General features: G+C 39.4%; 1 protein-coding gene and 1 pseudogene across 2 annotated transcripts in view; both read right to left on the bottom strand.

The window, feature by feature from the left end:
* The window catches only part of TMPRSS12 (transmembrane serine protease 12), a gene marked incomplete at its 5' end in the record, with an annotated part of 40,013 nt that extends 25,518 nt beyond the window's left edge, over positions 1-14,495 (bottom strand). Inside the window, 3 exons of the mRNA XM_082352569.1 lie at positions 74-342; positions 13,400-13,595; positions 14,291-14,495. Coding sequence (XP_082208695.1) covers positions 74-342; positions 13,400-13,595; positions 14,291-14,495 — 670 coding nt within the window. The remainder of the gene's footprint in view (positions 1-73; positions 343-13,399; positions 13,596-14,290) is intronic.
* LOC309610100 (large ribosomal subunit protein uL29m pseudogene) lies at positions 8,471-13,311 on the bottom strand (annotated as a pseudogene). Its single transcript has one exon. The product of its transcript is annotated as a large ribosomal subunit protein uL29m pseudogene (transcript).
* Positions 14,496-21,601: the final 7,106 nt, after the last annotated feature.

The raw sequence follows: 21,601 nt of genomic DNA, 5'->3' as shown, positions 1-21,601 counted from the left end.
ATAAAGACATACATATTCACCCTCTGCCAATAATCAGGAAAATCTGTATCAACAAAATTCAGATCATAATTACCTTCTTCTTTTGTTCTTCCCCATCCACTTATAAAACACTTCGTGTTTCGGTTCAGTCTTTGGAAAACACCAAAAGGTAGACAGATAGGCTGAATATAATCATTGTATCTCACTGCTTTTTTTAAATGAAAAAGCGCAATATCATTTTCATAAGATTCCACATCGAAGTCTGGATGGATAATGATCGCTTTAACTTTCATCTTCTTGGAGTGTGGCTGACGCCCATCTATATTATTAGTTCCAATCACAACTCTCCACATTACAGGATCTCTGAAAGAAAGTAAATGTTCTTATCTTAAACAGGTATTTAACTAAGTAAATATTCTTGATCTCCCACTAGTTTTTGTTTTTCTCATGCTAGATTAATAACAAAAAAATTAATCCTACTTTCATGTGACAAAGTCATAGCAAGTAAAAACCTAAATATTGTGATGTAGGAAAAGAGAAAAAGATCAATGGGACAGAAAGTCCCAAACAGATTCAAGTACATGAGAATTTAATATATGGTAGCAATTCTTACCAATGGACAAATGGATGAATTATTCAATAAATGGTATTGGGACAACTAGCTAACTAACAAACTAGTTTGAAAAGTGAAATAAAATTAAATCCCGGAAAAATTATTAAACACTAAAATAAACTCCAAATGGATTAAATATTTAAGTGCACAAATCTTTTAAATAAAGACTTCCTGTCTTTTAGAGATACATAAAGTGGTATGTCTGAGATTTCTTTCAAAATAATTGGGGGCGGAGTTGGCAAGAATAAAGATGAAACAAGATCAGCCATGTGTTGATAAACTGAAGCTGCATATTATGCATATGGGAATTCATTAAACTATTTACTTTTACAAATTTTTGAAATTTTAGAATGAAACATTTGGATATTAAATTAGGATGAGAAGTTTAAAAATTAAACCAGAAAGAAAATATAGATGAATACATAACATTGTTATGAGAAAGGACTTTATGCATTCCAGTGGACTGTATCTCTGTGAAAACACAATTTTGCCTTTTTGTAATTCTATTTGAGCAAGTTGGAACATTCCACTGGACTATATCTCTGTGAGAAAGGACTTTATAAAGTGTGACACTAAATATAAAAGAAGCAACTAATGGATCTTGACAGTCTTTAAAAGCAAAAAGCAAGCAGAAATCAAACCAAACCAAAAAATCTTCTGTAGGTCAAAAATCAACAATTAAAACCCCAAGTGGTGGGCTTCCCTGGTGGCACAGTGGTTGGGAATCTGCCTGCCAATGCAGGGGACACGGGTTCGAGCCCTGGTCTGGGAAGATCCCACATGCCGCGGAGCAACTAGGCCCGTGAGCCACAACTACTGAGCCTGCGCGTCTGGAGCCTGTGCTCCGCAACAAGAGAGGCCGCGATAGTGAGAGGCCCGCGCACCGTGATGAAGAGTGGCCCCCACTTGCCGCAACTAGAGAAAGCCCTCGCACAGAAACGAAGACCCAACACAGCCAAAAATAAATAAATAAATTAATTAATTAAAAAAAAAAAAGGAAAGAAAAAATTTCTGCTGGTGATGAGAACTCTTAGGATCTACTCTCGTAACAATTTTCCTATATCATACAGCAGTGTTAACTATAGTCATCATGTTGTACATTACATTCCTAGTCCTTGTTTATCTTATAATGGAAGTTTGTACCATTTGACCACCTTCCTCCAATATCCCCTCCCCCCACATCCTGCCTCTGGTAACCAACCACAAATCTCATCTCTTTCTCTGAATTTGGTGGGGAATTTTTGTTTGTTTATTTTTATTTGATTCTACTTATAACTGAGATCCTGCAGTATTTATTTGTCTGACTTATTTTTTTGTCTGACTTATTTCACTTAGCATGATGCCTTCACGGTCCATCCTCAATGTCACAAATGGTAGGATTTCCTCATTATTTATGGCTGAATTACACACACACACACACACACACACACACACCACGTCTTCTTTATCCATTCATCTATCAGTGGACACTTAGATTATTTCCATGTCTTAGCTGTTGTAAATAATGCTGCTATGCAATGGGGTGCAGATATCTTTTCAAGTTAGTGTTTTCATTTCTTTTGGATATATTCCCAGAAGTAGAATTGCTGGATCATGTGATAGTACTATTTTTAATTTTTTGAGGAAACTCCATACTGTTTTCCATAGTGGATATACCAATTTACACACTCCCATCAGCGGTGCACAAGTGTTCCCTTTCCTCCACATCCTCCCCTTGATGATGGCCATTGAGAGGTGATATTTCATTGCAGTTTTAATTTGCATTTCCCTAGTGACTAGTGAGTTGAGCATCTTTTCATGTACCTGTTGGCCATTCATATATCTTCTTTGGAAAAATGTCGATTCAGGTCCTTTACCCATTTTTAAAATTGGATTATTTATTTTTTTGCTATTGAGTTGTATGAGTTCTTTATATATTTTTGGATATTAACGTCTTATCAAATAGATGATGTGCAAATATTTTTCCCATAGGTTATCTTTTCACTTTGTTCATGTTTTCTTTTTCTGTGTGGTTTTTTTAGTTTGATGTAGTCCCACTTGTTTATTTTTTATTTTGTTGCTTGTGCTTTAGGTGTGATTTCCAAAAAATCATTACCAAGACCTATGTCAAGGAAGTTTTTTTCCTGTGTTTTCTTCTAGGAGTTTCATGGTTTCAGGTCCTACCTTTAAGTCGTTAATCTATTTTGAGTTAATTTTTGTTAATGGTGCAAAATAGGGGTCAAGTTTCATTCTTTTGCATGTGAATATCCAATTTTCCCAGCACCATTTATTGAAGAGACTTTCTTTTCTCCACTGAGTATGCTTGGCTCTCTTGTCAATTATTAGTTGACTGTATGTGCTTGGGGTTTTTTTCTGGGCTCTCAATTCTGTTCCATGGTCTATTTGTTTTTATGCCAGTACCATACTGTTCTAATTACTATAGCTTTATAGTATATCTTGAAATCAGGAAGTGCGATGCCTCTGGTTTTTTTGTTCTTTGGATTCAGGATTTCTTTGGCTATTCAGGGTCTTTTTTGATTTCACATAATTTTTAGGAGTGTTTTGTCTATTTCTGCAAAAAGTGCCATTGGAATCTTGATAGGGATTGTATTGAATCTATAGATGGCTTTTGGTAGTATTGACAGTTGAACAATATTAATTCTTCCAATCCATGAACATACCTTTCCATTTGCTTGTGTCTTCTTTATTCCTAAGTATTTTATTGTTTTTGATGCTGTTGTAAATGTAATCAATTCTTTTATTTCTTTTTCAGAGAATTCATTGTTAGTGTATAGATGTGCTATTGATTTTTGTGTGTTAATTTTGTACCCTGCAACTGAATTCTTTGATTAGTTCTAATGGTTTTTTGGTTGTGTCTTGGGGTTTTCTATATATAAAATCATGTCACTTGCAAATAGAAACAATTTTACTTCTTTTCCAGTTCTCATACCTTTTATTTCTTTTACTTGCCTTATTTAAAAAAATATATTTATTTATTTTGGCTGTGCCAGGTCTTAGTTGTGGCATGCAGGATCTTTAGTTGTGACACGTGGGCTCTTAGTTGCGGCATGCATGTGGGATCTAGTTCCCTGACCAGGGATTGAACCCAGGCCCCCTGCATTGGGAGTGTGGAGTCTTACCCACTGGACCACCAGAGAAGTCCCTCTTTTACTTACCTTATTGCTCTAGCTAGGACTTCCAGTACTATGTTGAATGGGAGTGTGAGAGTGGGCAGCCTTGTCTTGTTCCTGATCTTAGAGGAAAAGCTTGCAACCTTTCAGCATTGAGTATGATGTTAGCTGTGGGCTTGTCATGTATGGTCTTTCTTATGTTGAGATATGTTCCTTCTATGCCTAATTTCCTAAGTATTTTATCATGAATGGATGTTGAATTTTGTCATATGCTTTTTCTGTGGCTATTGAGATGATAATATGATTCTTTTCTTTCATTCTATTAATGTATCACATTGATTGATTTGCACATGTTGAACTATCCTTGCATCCCAGGGATAAATCCCACTTGATCATGGTGAACAATGCATCCTTTTAATGTGCTGCTGAGTTTGGTTTGCTAGTGTTTTGTTGAGAATGCTGCATATATATTCATCAAGGATATTGTTCTGTAGTTTTCTTTTCTAGTAGTGTCCTTATCTGTCTTTGGTATTGGTAATGCTGGACCTCATAAAATGAGTTTGGGAGGTTCCTTCCTCTTCAATTTTTTGGAAGAGTTTGAGAAGGATTGGTGTTAATTCTTTAAACATTTGATAAAATTCACCAATGAAGCCATCTGGTCCTGGGCTTTTCTTGTTTGGGAAATTTTTGATTACTGACTCAATCTCCTTACTCGTAATTGATCTGTTCAGATTTTCTGTTTCTTTCTGATTCAGTCTTGGTAGGTTGTATGTTTCTAAGATTTTTTTCATTACTTCTAGGTTATCCAGTTTGTTGGCATCTAGTTGTTTATAGTAGCCTCTTACGACCCTTTGTATTTCTGTGGTATAAGTTGTAATGTCTCCTTTTTCATTTATAAGTTTGTTGATTTGGGTCCTCCCTCTTTTTTTCCTTGGTAAAGCTAGCTAAGGGTTTGTCAGTTTTGTCTATCTTTTCAAAGAACCAACTGTTATTTCGGTTAATCTTTTATTTTTATGATTATTTTATTTATTTTTGGCTGTGTTGGGTCTTCGTTGCTGCGTGCGGGCTTTCTCTAGTTGTGGCGAGCGGGGGCTACTCTTTGTTGCTGTGCACAGGCTTCTCATTGCAGTGGCTTCTCTTGTTGTGGAGCATGGGTTGTAGGCGCACGGACTTCAGTAGTTGCAGCACGCGGGCTCAGTAGTTGCGGCACGTGGGCCCTAGAGCACGTGGGCTTCAGTAGTTGTGGCGCATGGGCTCAGTAGTTGCAGTGCACAGGCTCTAGGGTGTGTGGGCTCAGTAGTTGTGGCGCACAGGCTTAGTTGCTCCGTGGCATGTGGAATCTTCCCAGATCAGGGATCGAGCCCATGTCCCCTGCATTCGCAGGTGGATTCTCAACCACTGCGCCACCGGGGAAGTCCCTGGTTAATCTTTTATATATTTTTTTGTTATCTATTTAATTTATTACTGCTCTAATCTTTATTATTTCCTTCCTTCTAATTTTAAGGTCATCTTGTTCTTTTTCTAGTTCTTTAAGGTGTAGAGGTAGGGTGTTTATTTGGGATCGTCTTGCTTCTTAACGTATGCATTTATTGCTCTGAACTTCCCTCTTAAAACTGCTTTTGCTGCATAAGCTGTGTTTCCATTTTTGTCTCAAGATACTTTTTAATTTCTTCTTTGATCCACTGGTGTTTTTTTTTAGGAGAGAGTATTGTTTAATTTCCATGTAGTCATGAATTTCCCAGTTTTCCTCTTTTACTGATTTCCACTTTCATGCCATTGTGGTCAGAGAAGATCCTTGGTATGGTTTCAGTCTTCTTGAAGTTGCTAAGACTTGTTTTGTGGCCTAACATATGGTCTGTCCTCGAAAATGTTCTATGTGCACTTGAGAAATAATCTGCTGCTGTTGGTTGGAATGTTCTGCGTATGTCTGTTAAGTCCATCTTGGTCTACAGTGTTATTTAAATCTGCTATTTCCTTATTGATTCTCTATCTGGATGATCTGTCCATTGTTGAGAGTGGGATATTAAAGTCCCCAACTATTATCAAATTGCTGTTTATGTCTCTCTTTAACTCTGTTAGTTTTTGCTCTATATATCTAGGTGCTCCAATGTTGGATGCATAAATATTTACAATTGTTATATCTTCTTGAGGGATTGACCCCTTTATCATTGTGTGGTGACCTTTTTTTTTGTTTCTTTTTACCATTTACATTTAAAGTCTATTTTGTCTAATATAAGTACAGCTACCCCTGCTTTTTTGGGGTTACCATTTGCTTGAATGTCTTTTTCCATCCTTTCACTCTCAGTCTATGTGTGCCTTTAAATCTAAAGTGAGTCCCTCGTAGGCAGCATATTGTTGGACAAAGACTTTCCTGAACAAACAAAAGCTGAGAGAGTTCATTACCATTAGACTAGCCTTACAAGAAATGCTAAAGGAAGTTCTTTGACTGAAAATAAAAGGACACTAATTAACATCATAAAGACATTAAAAGGTAGTGCAAAACTCACTGGTAATGGTAAATATGTAGTCAAACTTAGATTCTGTAATTTGGTAATAGTGGTGCGTAATTTACTTACAACTTTAAAAGTTAAAGGAATTGGGGCTTCCCTGGTGGCGCAGTGGTTGAGAGTCTGCCTGCCAATGCAGGGGACACGGGTTTGAGCCCTGGTCTGGGAAGATCCCACATGCCGCGGAGCAACTAGGCCCGTGAGCCACAATTACTGAGCCTGCGCGTCTGGAGTCTGTGCTCCACAACAGGAGAGGCCGCGACAGTGAGAGGCCCGTGCACCGCGATGAAGAGTGGCCCCCGCTTGCCACAACTAGAGAAAGCCCTCGCACAGAAACAAAGACCCAACACAGCCAAAAATAAATAAATTAATTAATTAAAAAAAAAAGTTAAAGGAATTAATATAGTAAAAATAACTGTAACAACACTAATCTATTAATTACACAATATAAAAAATATGTAAATCATAACAGCAATAACCTAAAATGTGAGGTGGAGGAGAAGCAAAAATGTAAAGTTTAGGAATTCTATTGAAGTTAAGTTGCTAACAGCTTAAAATAGCGTGTTATAATTTTAAGATAGTTTATGTAAGCTTCTTGATAACCTCAAGGTAAAAACCTGTAGCAATTACACAAAAGGACTTGATAAAGAAGTCAAACCATACTGATACCAAAAGACATCAAAACACAAAAAAGACAGCAGGCTAAGAAACAGGGAACAATGGATCTACAAAACAACCAGAAAACAATTAACAAATGGTGATAGTAAGTCCTTACCTAGCAATAATTACTTTAAATGTAAACAGATTAAATTCTCCAATCAAAAGACACAGAATGGCTAAATCAACTTATATTCCTTACCTATTTCAATTTATATTCAGACCATAAGATTAAAAAACAGGTTATATACACTGAAAAGTACAAAACATTGCTGAAAGAAATTAAAGAAGACAAATAAGTGGAAAGACATCCCTTGTTCATGTATTGGAAGACTGAATATTGTTAAAATGACAGTACTACCCAGAATGATCTATAGATTCAATGAAATACCTATAAAAATCCCAATGATGCTTTTGCAGAAATAAAAAACCCATCCTAAGATTCATATGGAATATCAAAAGACCCCAAATAGCCAAAATAATCTTGAAAAAGAAGAATAAAGTTGGAGGACCATAATTCCTGATTTCAAAACTTACTGAAAAGCTACAATAACTGAAACAGTGTGGTACTAGCATAAGAGCAGATATATATACCAATGGAAAAGAATAGAGAGCCCAGAAATACACCCTTGCATATGTGGCCAATTGATTTTCAACAAGAGTGCCAAGACAATTCAGTGGAGAAAGGAAAGGCTTTTCAACAAATGGTGCTGGGAAAATTGGATATCTACATACAAAAGAATGAAATTGGACCCTTACACCATATGCAAAAGTTAACTCAAAATAGATCAAAGACCAAAATATAAGAATAAAGCTATAAAACTCTTAGGGCTTCCCTGGTGGCACAGCAGTTGAGAATCTGCCTGCCAATGCAGGGGACACGGGTTCGAGCCCTGGTCTGGGAAGATCCCACATGCCGTGGAGCAACTGGGCCCATGAGCCACAGTTACTGAGCCTGCGCATCTGGAGCCTGTGCTCCGCAACAAGAGAGGCCGCGATAGTGAGAGGCCGGCGCACCGCGATGAAGAGTGGCCCCCGCCTGCCACAACTAGAGAAAGCCCTCGCACAGAAACGAAGACCCAACACAGCCATAAATAAATAAATAAATAAATAAGTTTAAAGAGAAGCCTTTCATTAAAAAAAAAAAAAAAAAAAAAACTCTTAGAAGAAAACACAGAAGAAAAGCTTCATGATATTGGATTTGGCAGTGATTCTTGGATATGACACGAAAAGCACAGGCAACAAAAGAAAAAAATAGATAAATTGGACTTGATCAAAATTAAAAACTTGTGCATCAAAGGACACTTTCAAGAGAGTGAAAAGATAACCCACAGAATTGGAGAAAATACTTGTATATCATATATTTGACAAGGGATTAATATCTAGGATATATAAAGCACTCCTACAGCTCAACATCCACAAAAAATCCAGACAGCCGAGTTCAAAAATGGGCAAAGGACTTGAATAGACGTTTCTCCGTAGAAGAAATACAGGACTACCCTGGTGGTCCAGTGGTTAAGAATCCGTGCTTCCACTGCAGGGGGCACGGGTTTGATCCCTGGTCTGGGAGCTAAGATCCTGCATGCCACATGGTGTGGCAAAAAATAAAATAAAATAAACCTTAAAAAAAAAGAAGAAGAAATACAAATGGCCAGAAAGCACGTGGAAAGATGCTCAACATCACTAATCGTTAGGGAAATGTGACTCAAAACCACAATGAGGGACTTCCCTGGTGGCACAGTGGTTAAGAATCCACCTGCCAATGCAGGGGACCACGGGTTCAAGCCCTGGTCCGGGAAGATCCCACATGCCTTGGAGCACCTAAGCCCATGCGCCACAACTACTGAGCCTGTGCAGTAGAGCCTGTGAGCCACAACTACTGAGCCGGAGTGCCTAGAGCCCATGCTCCACAGCGAGAGAAGCCACCGCAATGAGAAGCCCATGAACCGCAACAAAGAGTAGCCCCCACTCGCCGCAACTAGAGAAAGCCCGCACGCAGCAATGAAGACCCAATGCAGCCAAAAATTAATTAATTAATTAATTAAAACAACAACAAAACCACAATGAGATACCACTTCACACTCATTCAGATAGTTACCATAGTAATAGTGTAAGTAATGAACTAGGGATATGGAGACTGATATTCTGAATCTACTTCTCATCAGTGGGGAGTATTAGGGGACAAAAAGAAGCGAATTTAAGAGATACTGCACAGAGAGAGTCAGCTAACTCTCTAGGTAATGGAACTGTTGGTGAGGCTGTTATCTGAGAAAATAGAGAAGGCATAGAATTAGAGGAAAGATTTTTTTTTTAATAAGATGGGAATTTAATCTGAACTTTATACCTAATTTTGACCACTTCCAGATTTAGCATGCCATGATAACACTTAGAACAGTTGGTAGTCATTTTTTTTAAATTAATTAATTAATTAATTTTTTTTGGCCGTGTTGGGTCTTCGTTGCTGCGCACAGGCTTTCTCTAGTTGCAGCGAGCAGGGGCTACTCTTCGTTGCGATGCGTGGGCTTCTCATTGCCATGGCTTCTCTTGTTGTGGAGCATGGGCTCTAGGTAAGTGGGCTCAATAGTTGTGGCTCGCAGGCTTTAGAGCACAGGATCAGTAGTTGTGGCACACGGGCTTAGTTGCTCTGCGGCATGTGGGATCTTCCCTGCCCAGGGCTCGAACCCGTGTCCCCTGCGTTGGCAGGCGGATTCTTAACCTCTGCGCCACCAGGGTAGTCCCAGTTGATAGTCATTTGACTAAAAACACAAGTTATTTATAAACCACTTAATATGTATTTACTTTTGTATACAGATTGTAATCCAAGAAAAACAAAATGGTAAATTCAGAGTTCAGATATCTTAGATAAGACTTGATTTCTGGGCTTCAGAAAGATGTGGAAACTTTTCCTGAAGGAACTTTTCTTTCTTGCTTGCTAAACTTGTCTTCCTTGCTTTGATACAGGCTTGTTTCTCAATTCTCAATCTGACAAAACGTTCCACGTAGGGCACTGCAAAGAATCGTTTTCTATTGTTCCTTTTATTTAGGTACCCAGGTATAGGCCACTGCTTGAACTTGTGCCAGATGATTCTTCCAAAGATGTCTCTTCTCCAAGAACCAGGTCTAGCTTTTTCTTGACCAGTCTGAAGAAGTCTGAGGGCATCTTCCCTTTCCTGGACAACTTTGTCTAATGCATCCATGGAATCTACTACCTTTTCTAACCACTTCAGACTTGGCATTGGCAATCTCTGCCGCTTAGCCTCCTGCTCTAGAGTTAGGAGCATGTTTCTTTCAGGAGAACATACCAAAGTTTGTGTAAATTTTCATTACTTTTGTTCCTTAATTGCTGACAGGTCCATGAAGCTCCCTGTGCTAGCAGGGGCCTGAGGACTTATTAACGACCTGAAAGCCTTCAGGGCTGCCGAGACTCTTCTCTAGAGGAAAGAGTTTAAAAGTTCATGTTTGGACTTGTTGGGAATGTGACTCCAATATATATGTATAGTAGGGAGCTGGAAATACGACTCAGCTGGAGAGACTTGGGAGTTGCCAGGACATGATGACTCCTGAAACAGAAGGAGATGAGACATCTCTAGGGAAGAATACAGATGATAAGGCAAGAGGATAGAAGGTGGAACTCTTGAAAATACTGCCATTTAAAAGAAGACAAAGACACAAGGAATAAGGAAAAAAAAATTTTTAAGGTAGAGAATAGTGGTGTCTTAAAAATCAAGAAAAGAGATAGGAGGGAATTCCCTGGCAGTCCAGTGGCTAGGAATCCGAGCTTTCACTGCTGAGGGCCCAGGTTCAATCCCTGGTTGGCGAACTAGGATCCCACAAGCCATGCGGCATGGCCAAAAAAAAAAAAAAAAAAAAAAAAGAGAACAGCAGTCAACTTTGCCAAATGTTATACAGATGAAATAGGATGGGGATTGAGTAGAGGTCATTGGATTTGGTGTAGAGGTGGGTCTTTAATAGTCCGTTCTGGCTACAAAAATCAGACTGCAATTGGGATTTTATGAGTCAATGCAGGTGAAACAAAAGGGAGTCTTTCTTTCAAGGAGTCTAGTAGTGAAAGGAAGAACAGAAACAGGTAGGGTTTGTTTGTTTGTTAAATAACGATGAGGTGACCTAAACATGTTTGAAGGCTGTAGGGAAGAAGCAAGAGGAAAATATTGAAAAATACTAAAGAGACAATGAGGTATAATGAAACAGCTATAGATTTGAGACTAGGTTTAAATCAATAGGTTGCCACTTTACAGCAATGTGATCTTGGGAAAATTACCAAATATCTCTGATCTCTGACTCCTCAGGTGTGAAATGGAGATAACAGCTATCTCAGAGGGCTACTGGGAGGGCTTTTTTAAAATACAGAGTTATATGTAACATTCTTAAACAGTACCTAATCTCAGAGCGGGTCTTTCATGTTATAAGAAGGAATAAGGGATAACTGATGGTGCAAGGTTTAGGAAATGAGGGAACAGGAATAGAAGTGGCAGAGTCTTCTGAGACAGGAGGCACTCCTGAAAAATACAGACTACGCCTCAGTAATGTCGACTTCCTCAGCACCTAGCCCAGTCCCTAGTATATAATATACATTTAGTAAATGTTTGTTGAGTAAAGGGGTAAAAATATCAATAAGATTTAGCCTTGAGAACTGTTAAGTGGAATATTAATATTATCTTCAAATGCTTGGAAGAGTAATGAGGTTTAATATATATGGCTTCTGAAGGCAGAATGAAAATCAAGACACTTAGTTCAACATAAGGAAAGGCTTTCTAAGAAATAAAGCTGCACAAAATTTAAATGAAATTCTTCCCGAGGTAGCAGTTCATCATCACAAGAGGTGTTTCAAGTAGAGAGCCAAATGATATAGTTATGGTTATGTGTGTGGATTTTCATTCTGACACACCTGGATTTGATCCCTGATTTCACTGCTTTCCAGTCAGGGTCTCCTTACAGTAAAGAGTGGTTGTGAAGAGTAGTGGAAATTGTGTCTGAAAAAATGCCTGACTCAATGCATTAAAGCAATAATTATTTCAGACTAGAGAACCCTTTACTTCAATATTTTAAGAAGGATTCATATACAGCACAGAGAATTGAACCACACATTTAAAGTACCTCTTTGAACTCTTTAAGATTTTATGACAATATAACAAAGCTATATTATTATGACCAAGGCGGTATATCTAGTAGGTTCTGGAATCTTACTTAAAGCCACTGCAGCACAAAGTGTCAGAGGAGGACTAGGATACAGGTCGCCCCTCTCCAAATGCATTGTTCTCCCCACCGTGTCAAAGGAACAGACTAGTAAAGGCACAATATCAGGACTTAATAGGTGAGAAGAGCTTTTCCAAGAATCTTCAAACCATACCAGGCAGGCTTTTCCTTCCTTGGTTTAAGGTTGGAAAGCTGTTGAAAAGCAGTTCTTAAAGACAGCATTTTAGAAAAGAGTTGTAAAACACCCGCACCTGAAAGACCAGAATTGATTTCTAACTCTGAAGCTTTTTTCTACATCTTTTTCTATACCCTTGGGTTTATAATAGCTTCCCATTTTTCTGAGCTCTATTCCTCAAGAGGCCAATTTATGGAACTGAAATGCATGTTTTTTAAATGTGGTATACAGATTAAAAGATTAAAACCTTATGAACCCCATCAGGCCAGTTACCCTCAGTTGAATTTTGAAGTTGTTGTTAGTTTTTCTTAGAGACTTTTCATTCTTCTCCGAGATAGCTCATAAAAATTAGAGACTAAAGAGAGACTATATGACAGGTACCATGGTTTTCCACAGTATTTATCTTAGAGCTTCATTTTAAATGTTAGGGGGGTCATAAAGTTCTATTATAACTGTGGTAAATCTATTTCTCCAAGACTGACATCATCCATAGACTCAATAAATATTTATTATGTCTCCTATAAAGTAGGCCAACTCCTGTATAGTACCAGAAATACAAAATAAAACATGTAGTCCTTGTCTTCATGGACTTGTCTCACCATGATCTAATGGTGAGAAAGACAAATACATGATTACAATACAATAATTTTTAAAGCTAAAAGAAAAGCTATTTATTATTTAAAGCAAGGTCCAACAAACTACAACCCACAGGCCAAATCTGGCCTGTCTCCTATTTTTATATAGCCCATAAACAAAGAATGTTTTTTACACTTTTAAATGGTTGGGGAAACCCCAAAATGACAAAATAGGATTTTGTTCAAATTTCAGTGTTCATAAATAGTTTTATTGGATCACAGCACACTCATTCAATGATGTATCATCTATGACCACTTTGGTTCTACTGTGACAGAGTTGAGTATGGCCTGCAAAGCCTAAAATGTTTACTGTCTTTACAGAAAATGTTTGTTGACCTCTGACTTAAAGGATTTATTTCAACAAATATTCAGCGTACTATTCAGTATAAGGCATTATGGCTACTTGGAAACATATGGCTTAACTGAACATGGCTGAAGTCAAATGGTCCTCTGCCACTTCAAAATATCCCCCAAGAGAATAAAATAAGAGTTCTGTTCTGAATACATACCTAGTGTCCTTAGTGCAGTGGGCAGCCGTGAGGACCCATCTATTTTTCACTAAGCTTCCCGCACATACATGAGCAAGATATCTGCCAGATTGAATCTGTAGGCTAACTAGCCATGGCCATGCGCCAACTTGAGCTTCTGTGCCCCCTACAATCCGAGACCCCTTGAATGTATTTGCAAGTGGTGCTGTTCCACAATCTAAAAATAAAAATGATATATTATTTGGACTGAACATATTATTATATGTATTACTTTATAATCTTAACACGTTAATATAATATTTGAAATTCCTATTTAAAAAACTCATTAAGCAAGCTGGATACCTAAGCCATGCCCATATTTTGAAAAAAAATCTTAGAGAGTTAAGACAAACATGCCTTAATTGCTTACTTACAAATAGAAAGACATTAAATCAGCACAATTCATCAATTTTAAAACTCTTCTCCTGAGAAGTATAACAATGAGGTAAGTTTCTCTGGCCGGGTATCACATTTTTCCCTGTGTGAAACGGCCACTAAAAGAGCCTGGGACTGGTCAACCAAGAGCTACAAGTTCTAATACTTGCCATTTAACTTGCTGGGTTAATTCTTCTTAACTGTAGTATGAAAAAGTCACCTAACAGCCCTTTCATCTTTGAATTCCAATGAATTATTAGTCTGTAAAATGGGAATGACAAACCCCAGAATGTTTTGAGGCGCATATACAGACGCAGAAGTGTATGGCATTTTTACTATTAGTACTACTACTACAGTCATTAAAATTGGACTGCTTGGATCCGTAAATTTTTAGTTAAAGGCAGTTGGAAAAACAGAAGAGGAGGGCCCCAAATTCAAATACTGCTTAAGTGGGAAAAAGGCAAGGACGACTGTCCAAAGAGAAGAACGAACAGATACTGCCCTCTGCGTTCAACACTTCCTCTTCCGGGGCCTGGTGCTCCTGCGCCCTGGGCCTCCCACTCACGGCCTCGGGCCACCTCCGACCTCCGGCCTGTTCCCTCGAGGAGCCGCGCCCACTCCTTTCGGAGAGTGAGGAGTGTTCTGAGCATATGAGAGCGCCCCCCACAAACAAGAGCGCTGCGCTCAGGAGCCCCAGCCCCATGTCGGAACTCCTGGTGGGCAAGATGGCGGCAGGCATTTCCCGCCCGCTACCCCACCGTGCCCCCTCCCCCCACCCCGCGAGCCTGTGGGCCCTCGGCCTGAGCAGCCTGGCAGAGGAGGCGGGCGAGGTGGGAGACGCGGGAGCTGTGCGGCTGGCTCAGTGCCGGGGGCGGGGGAGGGGGACACCATGCAAGCGAAGTAGGCGAGGGGTTTTGATGGGGGCTGAGGCCTGTGAGGCTGCGGAAATGCCCGGATGAGTCAAGCCCTCAGCTGGTGTTCTAGTTAAGCGACCAATGAAATGTCTCGCCCTCAGCCAGGATCTGGGGATTCGCTAACTGGCGAGACCTTCCTGAGCCAGATCTACACGCTTAGATGGTACAGTAGGACTGTTGTGGTGAGAGGGGAGCTGCTGGAACCTCTGGAGCGGCTCAGACTTCAAGGCCAGGAAGGCTTCCAGAAGTAAGAGCACCTAAACTGAAGTGGGTAAGCTGGGGAAGGGAGACGTAAAGCAGAAGCCAAAACAAGTGTAGAGGTTGGGATCTGAGACAATGTGGGCATTGGGGGAGCCCAATTTCTGTAATACACATTGATCACATCATTAATTGTTTTGTAGTAGTTTACCTTCGACTCGCCACCTCTGGGTGAGCTGATTAAATCAAATGTAAGGACCTGCAGGGACTTCCTGGTGGTCCAGTGGTTAAGACTCCACGCTTCCACTACAGGGGGCGCGGGTTCATGCCTCCAAGCGCACCCCCCGCCCCCAGAATTTAAGGACCTGCCTGAAAGTTGAGGACAAAGCCTGACTAAAGGTCACTGCACCCACCCCCACCCCAAACACACACACACCCACACACCAGTCCCCAGCCTGAAAGATACGTTATTCCTTGCCCCATCAGAACCCCCAAGATGCCCCTTGACATTACAAACACTGTGGGAAAAGAGCGCAGATAAGTGGCTCCAGTTAATCGATCCACTGAACAAGTAGGTATTAACCTCATACTACGTATCATACACCAAAATAAGTATCATATCATGGGAGGTGTGTTAAGACCTGGCCCTCTGACCTAGAGAACTTTATAACTTGGCTAGCAGAGAAAATCAGGGGTAATTCACTTGGGGAACAAAGAAGGAAACCATGACACCCAAGCCTAATATGAATTCAGACACAAGGGATTGGCGTGGGTTGTGGCAGTCTGGGAAGGCTCCCTGCGGGAGGGGAATGTGAGCTGGACCTAGATAGAGGGGGAAGATCAAGAAGAGGAAGGAGATGTAGTGAAGACAGACTAAGCAAAGGTATGGATATGTATTTAATGTGTGTTTCTCTGGAGAAACAGAACCAATAGGATATATAGAGATATATAAGAGGAGATTATTTGTGGGAATTGGCTCACACAATTATGGAGGCTGAGAAGTCTCATGATATGCCATCTGCAAGCTGGAAAACCAGTGGTATAATTCAGTCCCAACCGAAAGGCCGGAGAACCAGGAGCTCTGATGTGGGAGGGCAGGGAAGAGGGATGTCCCAACTCAAGAAGAAAGAAGGAGAAATTGCCCTTCGTGCACCTTTTTGTTCTGTTTGGGCCCTCAGTGGATTGGAGTGAATGATACCCATCCAACATTGGTGACGGCAGATCTTCTTTACTCAGTCTGCTAGTTCAAATGGTAATCTTCAGAAACACCCTCACAGACACACCCAGAAATAATATTTTACCAGTGATCTGGGCGTCCCTTAGCCCTATCAAGTTGACACATAAAATTAACCACCATAGTAATAATAATACCATATGTGTGTATAATTTTAGTTTTGTTTTTTTTTTATTGTTTTGTTATCTTTCAGAGACTGAAGAGAGAAACCATGCCTTAAAATTTTTGATCAGGATATATAAGAGAAAAAACTAAGTTGAAGGCTTCTTCCTGGTTTTGTATTTGATTTGATTCTTTTTGGAGTCCAGGATCATGTATGGCCCTTCTTCCCTTTAGCAGAACCATTTACTATGGTTCTGGATATGCAGTAGTAGGCCTGGACCCTGCTTTGTACTTAGGGTATAAGCATGCTCAGCATAATGAAGAGAAATTTTTCAGCGTGCAAAGGAGGAGAGAGGGGAAAGAAGCAGTCCGCCCAACAACATGGCAGAAGGCCAGGCCTGAGCCAAAAAGATATCTGTGAGAGTTTCACTGTGGTGGGTTGACCCATGGTTTTTAAGAACAATGATGTGTAATGTTTGGTTTTAAATTGTTTTATCATTGCTATCTTGAGCTGTGCTAAAGGTTTCCTCAGTTAACCTGACTCCTTCAGTAACAAGGGCACAGTGTGGGCTTGTGGTAGTCTGGGAGGCTGGTCACATGGTGGGGAATGAAAGTAGGGGTCAGCAAAAGGACAGCGCTGTTCTCATATCATCCTCCTAGTTTGTCTGGGTTGGCTGCATTAAATCAAAGGAGCCTATTAGTTGAGGCTTACAGGTGGTAACAAGTGGAAAGAGAACAGAAGCTCCTGGGCTGAGCTGAAATCAGTGGGAGGGAAGCAGGTGGTATTGGATAAACAAGTTGCAGCATGAACTGACCTGACCCAGGGGCAGAACAGGAAACAAATTGACTGTTCCCCAAATAGTTTAATGAAAGATGATACTTAAAAGGGGGGAAACACAGTTGGGGTGTGTTTCTGTGGGGGAGGGATGTGATCAGATTGGGTAGGGCATTGTAAGCAGGGCAAGATGACTGGTCTTGCTGTGGCAGATAACAGACATTCAACAGATTTCTTTTCCATATCCTGATCAAAAACAGGTGCATGCAGCCAAGTCATGAAAGAGCAATGAAAAATGTAGTGGACCAGTACATGCAAAGGTCCTAGGCCTGGATTTCCTCTGCCTTCTCTAGGTCTTCACTCTTCTCCCCTGCATTGCTACTTCCTTTCTTTGTGGGATCACTCCAGTCAGCAGACAGATATTCTCTGGTGTGGTAGGCAGCCTCCAAGATGGCCTTTAATTAGCCTTGTCTCCTGGTATTCATACCCTTTGTTAGCCCCCTCCCCTAAGTTGGCAACTCTAAGTTGGCTGGATTTAGTGACATGCTTGTAGCAAACAGATAGTGGCAGAGGGGATGGGCTATCCCTTCCAAGACTAGATTATAAAAAGATTGTGACTTGTCTTGAACATTTTCTCTAGCTCTCTTGCTCTGAGGGAAGTTGGCTGCCATATTATGAGCTGCACTATGGCCCTATGGAGTAGCCTACAGTCATAGTCAATCTAACGGCCTACGAAGAAGCAAACCACATCACATGAGTGAGCTAGGAAGCAGATCTTTCCCAGGTCAAACCTTCAGAGATGAGACCACAGTTCTGGCTAAGATCCTAAATGCAACCTCATGAGAGGCCTGAAGCCAGAGACATCCCCCAAGCCACACTCAAAATTCTTGACCCACAGAAATTGTGAGATAACAAAATTTTGTTGTTTTAAGCTGCTAAGTTTTGGAATAATTTGTTACATAGCAGTAGATAATGCATCTTGTTTTTCCTATCTTTGAAGGAGGATGAAGGCATTAGTGCTGAGCCTGGGGCCTGGGGTAGGGTTGGGGGGGGATGTAGGATGGTAGGGTTGATTGGGTCTGGAGTTAGGGGACATTTTATTCTTCTTGGTTGTCCCTTGCTCCACTTGAGTTAGTGCTAGAAATCTTTTTAATAAAAATATTTTATTATGTAGACTTTAAATAATAACAACCAAATAAACTTCCATGTACCCACAACCTCATTCACTATTTTTGATTTGTTAAATATTTAATCCTTTTGAAGGAATGTTTATAGTACAGTTTATGTACAGTTTAAAGAATAAAAACAATATAAGGATACCTATTTAAGAAAAAGAAAATTATTGTTACTTTGGAAATCCCCTGTGTACCCGTCCCTGATTCTGTCCCTTTCTCCTTCCCTTAGAAAAAACCAATATTCTGAATTTTGTACTTAGTATTCCATTGATTTTCTTTATAAACCTGACTGTACAGTATGGTGGTCACTAGTGACAGGTGACAATTTAAGTTTAAATTTAAATTAAATTAAAATTTAGTTCCTCAGTCATGTTAGCCCTGTAGCTAGTGGTTACCATATTGGACAGCATGTTTAGTTTTGCATGTTTTTAAACTTTATATCAATTGAATCATGCAATTCATTTTCTTTTGCAGCTAGTTTTGTTTCATTCAGTATTGCGTTCTCAGCATTCATTCATGTGGTTATTTATAACTGTAATTCATTTATTTTTACCATATGCATGGTGTGAATATGCCACGATGTATTTATCTACATTGGAATCTATTACTGATGAACATTTGAATTGTTTCCAGTTTTGCTCTTACAACTAACACTATTATGGATGTGAGCATGAGTTTCTCTGGACTATATACCAGGTTAGGATTGCTGACTCTTACAGAATATACACCATCACCTTCTCTAAATAATGCCAAATAGTTTTCTGAAATGTTATACCAACGTACTGTACAGCTAGCAGCATGTAAACATTCCCATTATTTATATTATCATCGATGCTTTTTAATTTTTTACCAATCTTGTTGGTATGCATTGAGAACTCATGGTTTCAATCTGCATTTTTCTGACTTTAAATGAGTTTGAGTATTTGAATAGCTTTTCATATATTTAGGGGACATTCATTAATTATCTCATATTAAGTACCTACTTAGGTCTTTTATGTGTTTATCTTTGTCTTATGCATTTCATTAATGCAGCCACTCATCTTTTACTGTTTCCATAGTTTTGCCTTTTTCAGAATACCGTATAATACATACCTAGAGTATGTAGCCTTTTCAGATTGGTTTCTTTTACTTAGTAATATGCATTTAACATTCCTCCATGTCTTTTCTTGTTTTAATATTTATTTATTTATTTATTTAATTTATTTTCTTTTGGCTGTGTCGGGTCTTAGTTGCGGCACGCAGGGTCTTCGTTGTGGCACTCGGGCTTCTCTCTAGTTGTGGCGTGGGGTTTTTTCTCTCTCTAGTTGTGGTGCGCGGGTTCCAGAGTGCCTGGGCTCTGTAGTTTGCAGCACGTGGGCTCTCCTGTTGAGGCACGTGAGCTCAGTAGTTGTGGTGTGCGGGCTTAGTTGCCCCGCAGCATGTGGGATCTTAGTTTCCCGACCAGGGATCGAACCCTGCATTGGAAGGAGGATTCTTTACCATTGGACCACCAGGGAGGTCCCCCTCCATGTCTTTTCATGGCTTAAGAGCTCATTTCTTTTTTGTGATCAATAATATTCCATTATCTGGGTATACCACAGTTCATCTATTCACCTATTGAAGGACATCTTGGTTGCTTCCAAGTTTTGGCAGTTATGAATAAATTTGCTGTAAACATCTGTGTGCAGGTTTTTGGGTAAACATAAGTTTTCAACTCCTTTGGCAAATACCAAACAGTGCAATTGCTGGATCATATGATAAGAGTATGTTTAGTTTTGTACGAAATTGCCAAACTGTCTTCCAAAGTGTCTGCACCATTTTTGCATTCCCATTATCAATGACTGAGAGTTCATGTTGCTCACGAGCATTTGGTGTTACAAGTGTTTTGGATTTTGGCTATTCTAATGGGTGTATTAGTGGTATCTCATTGTTTTAATTTGCATCTCCCTGATGACACGATGTGGATCATCTTTTCACATGTTTATTTGCCATCTATATATCTTATTGATGAGATGTCTGTTAAGGTCTATTGGCCCATCTTTTTTTTAAACCAGATTTTATATTTTATTCAAATCACATTTTTATTTTAAATTTATTTATTTATTTATTTATGGCTGTGTTGGGTCTTCGTTTCTGTGCGAGGGCTTTCTCCAGTTGCGGCAAGCGGGGGCCACTCCTCATCGCGATGCGCGGGCCTCTCACCATCACTGGCCCATCTTTTAATCGGTTCTCATTGTTGAGTTTTAAGAGCTCTTTGTATTTTTTGGATAACAGTCCTCTATTAGATATGTCTTTTGCAAATATTTTCTCCCAGTCTTTTTCATTGTCTTTACATTGTCTTTCACAGAGCAGAAACTTTTTAGTTTTAATGAAGTGCAATTTATCAATTCTTTCTTTTATGGATCATACTTTTGGAGTCATTGACAAACCCAAGGTCATTTAGATTTTCTCCTATGTTATCTTCTAAGAGTTTTATACTTTTGTGTTTTACATTTAGGTCTGTGGTCCATTCTGAGTTAATTTTTATGGAGGATATAAAGTTTGTGTCTAGATTCTTTTTTTTTTTTTTAATGTGGATGTCCAGTTGTTCCAGCACCACTTATTTAAAATACTGTCTTTGCTCCATTGTATTGCCTTTGCTCCTTTGTTGAAGATCAGTTGACTGTATCTACGTGGGTCTATTTCTGGGCTCTCTGTACTATTCCATTGATCTATTTGTCTGTTCTTTTGCGAATATCACCCTGTCTTGATTACTGTAGCTCTGTGTTATGTCTTTAACTTTTTTTTTTTCTTTTTGGCCACTCAGCATGTGGGATCATAGTTCCCTGACCAGGGGTCGAACCTGTGCCCCCTGCAGTGGAAGTGCAGTGTCTTAACCACTGGACCACCAGGTCAGTCCCACTATGGTATGTCTTAAAGTCAGGTACTGTCAGCTCTCCAGCTTTGTTCTTCTCCTTCAATATTGTATTGTCTATTCTGAGTCTTTTTTCACTGTGTATAACCTTTAGAAGCAGTTTGTTGATATCCACAAAATAACTTGCTGGGATTTTGATTGGGCTTGTATTGAATCTGTAGAACAAGTTGGGAAGAACTGCCATCCTGACAATGTTGTCTTTCTATCCATTAACATGGAATACTTGTCCATTTATTTAGTTCTTGTTTGATTTCTTTTATCAGTTTTGTAATTTTCCTCATATAGATCTTGTACATATTTTGTTAGATTTATACCTAAGTATTTCATTTTGGGGGGTGCCAATGTAAATAGTATTATATTTTTAATTTCAAATTCCAGTTGTTCTTTGCTGGTATATTTGAAAGAAATTGACTTTTGTATATTAACCTTGTATCCTGCAACCCTGCTGTAATCACTTATTAGTTCCAGGAGTTTCTTTGTCAAATCTTTTGGATTTTCTAATAGATTAACATATCATC

The sequence above is a fragment of the Balaenoptera borealis genome, assembly GCF_965194805.1.
Source record: "Balaenoptera borealis genome assembly, chromosome: 13".
Lineage (NCBI taxonomy): Eukaryota > Metazoa > Chordata > Mammalia > Artiodactyla > Balaenopteridae > Balaenoptera > Balaenoptera borealis.
Note: the sequence above shows the minus strand (reverse complement) of the source record. Positions and strands in the feature narration are given on the sequence as shown.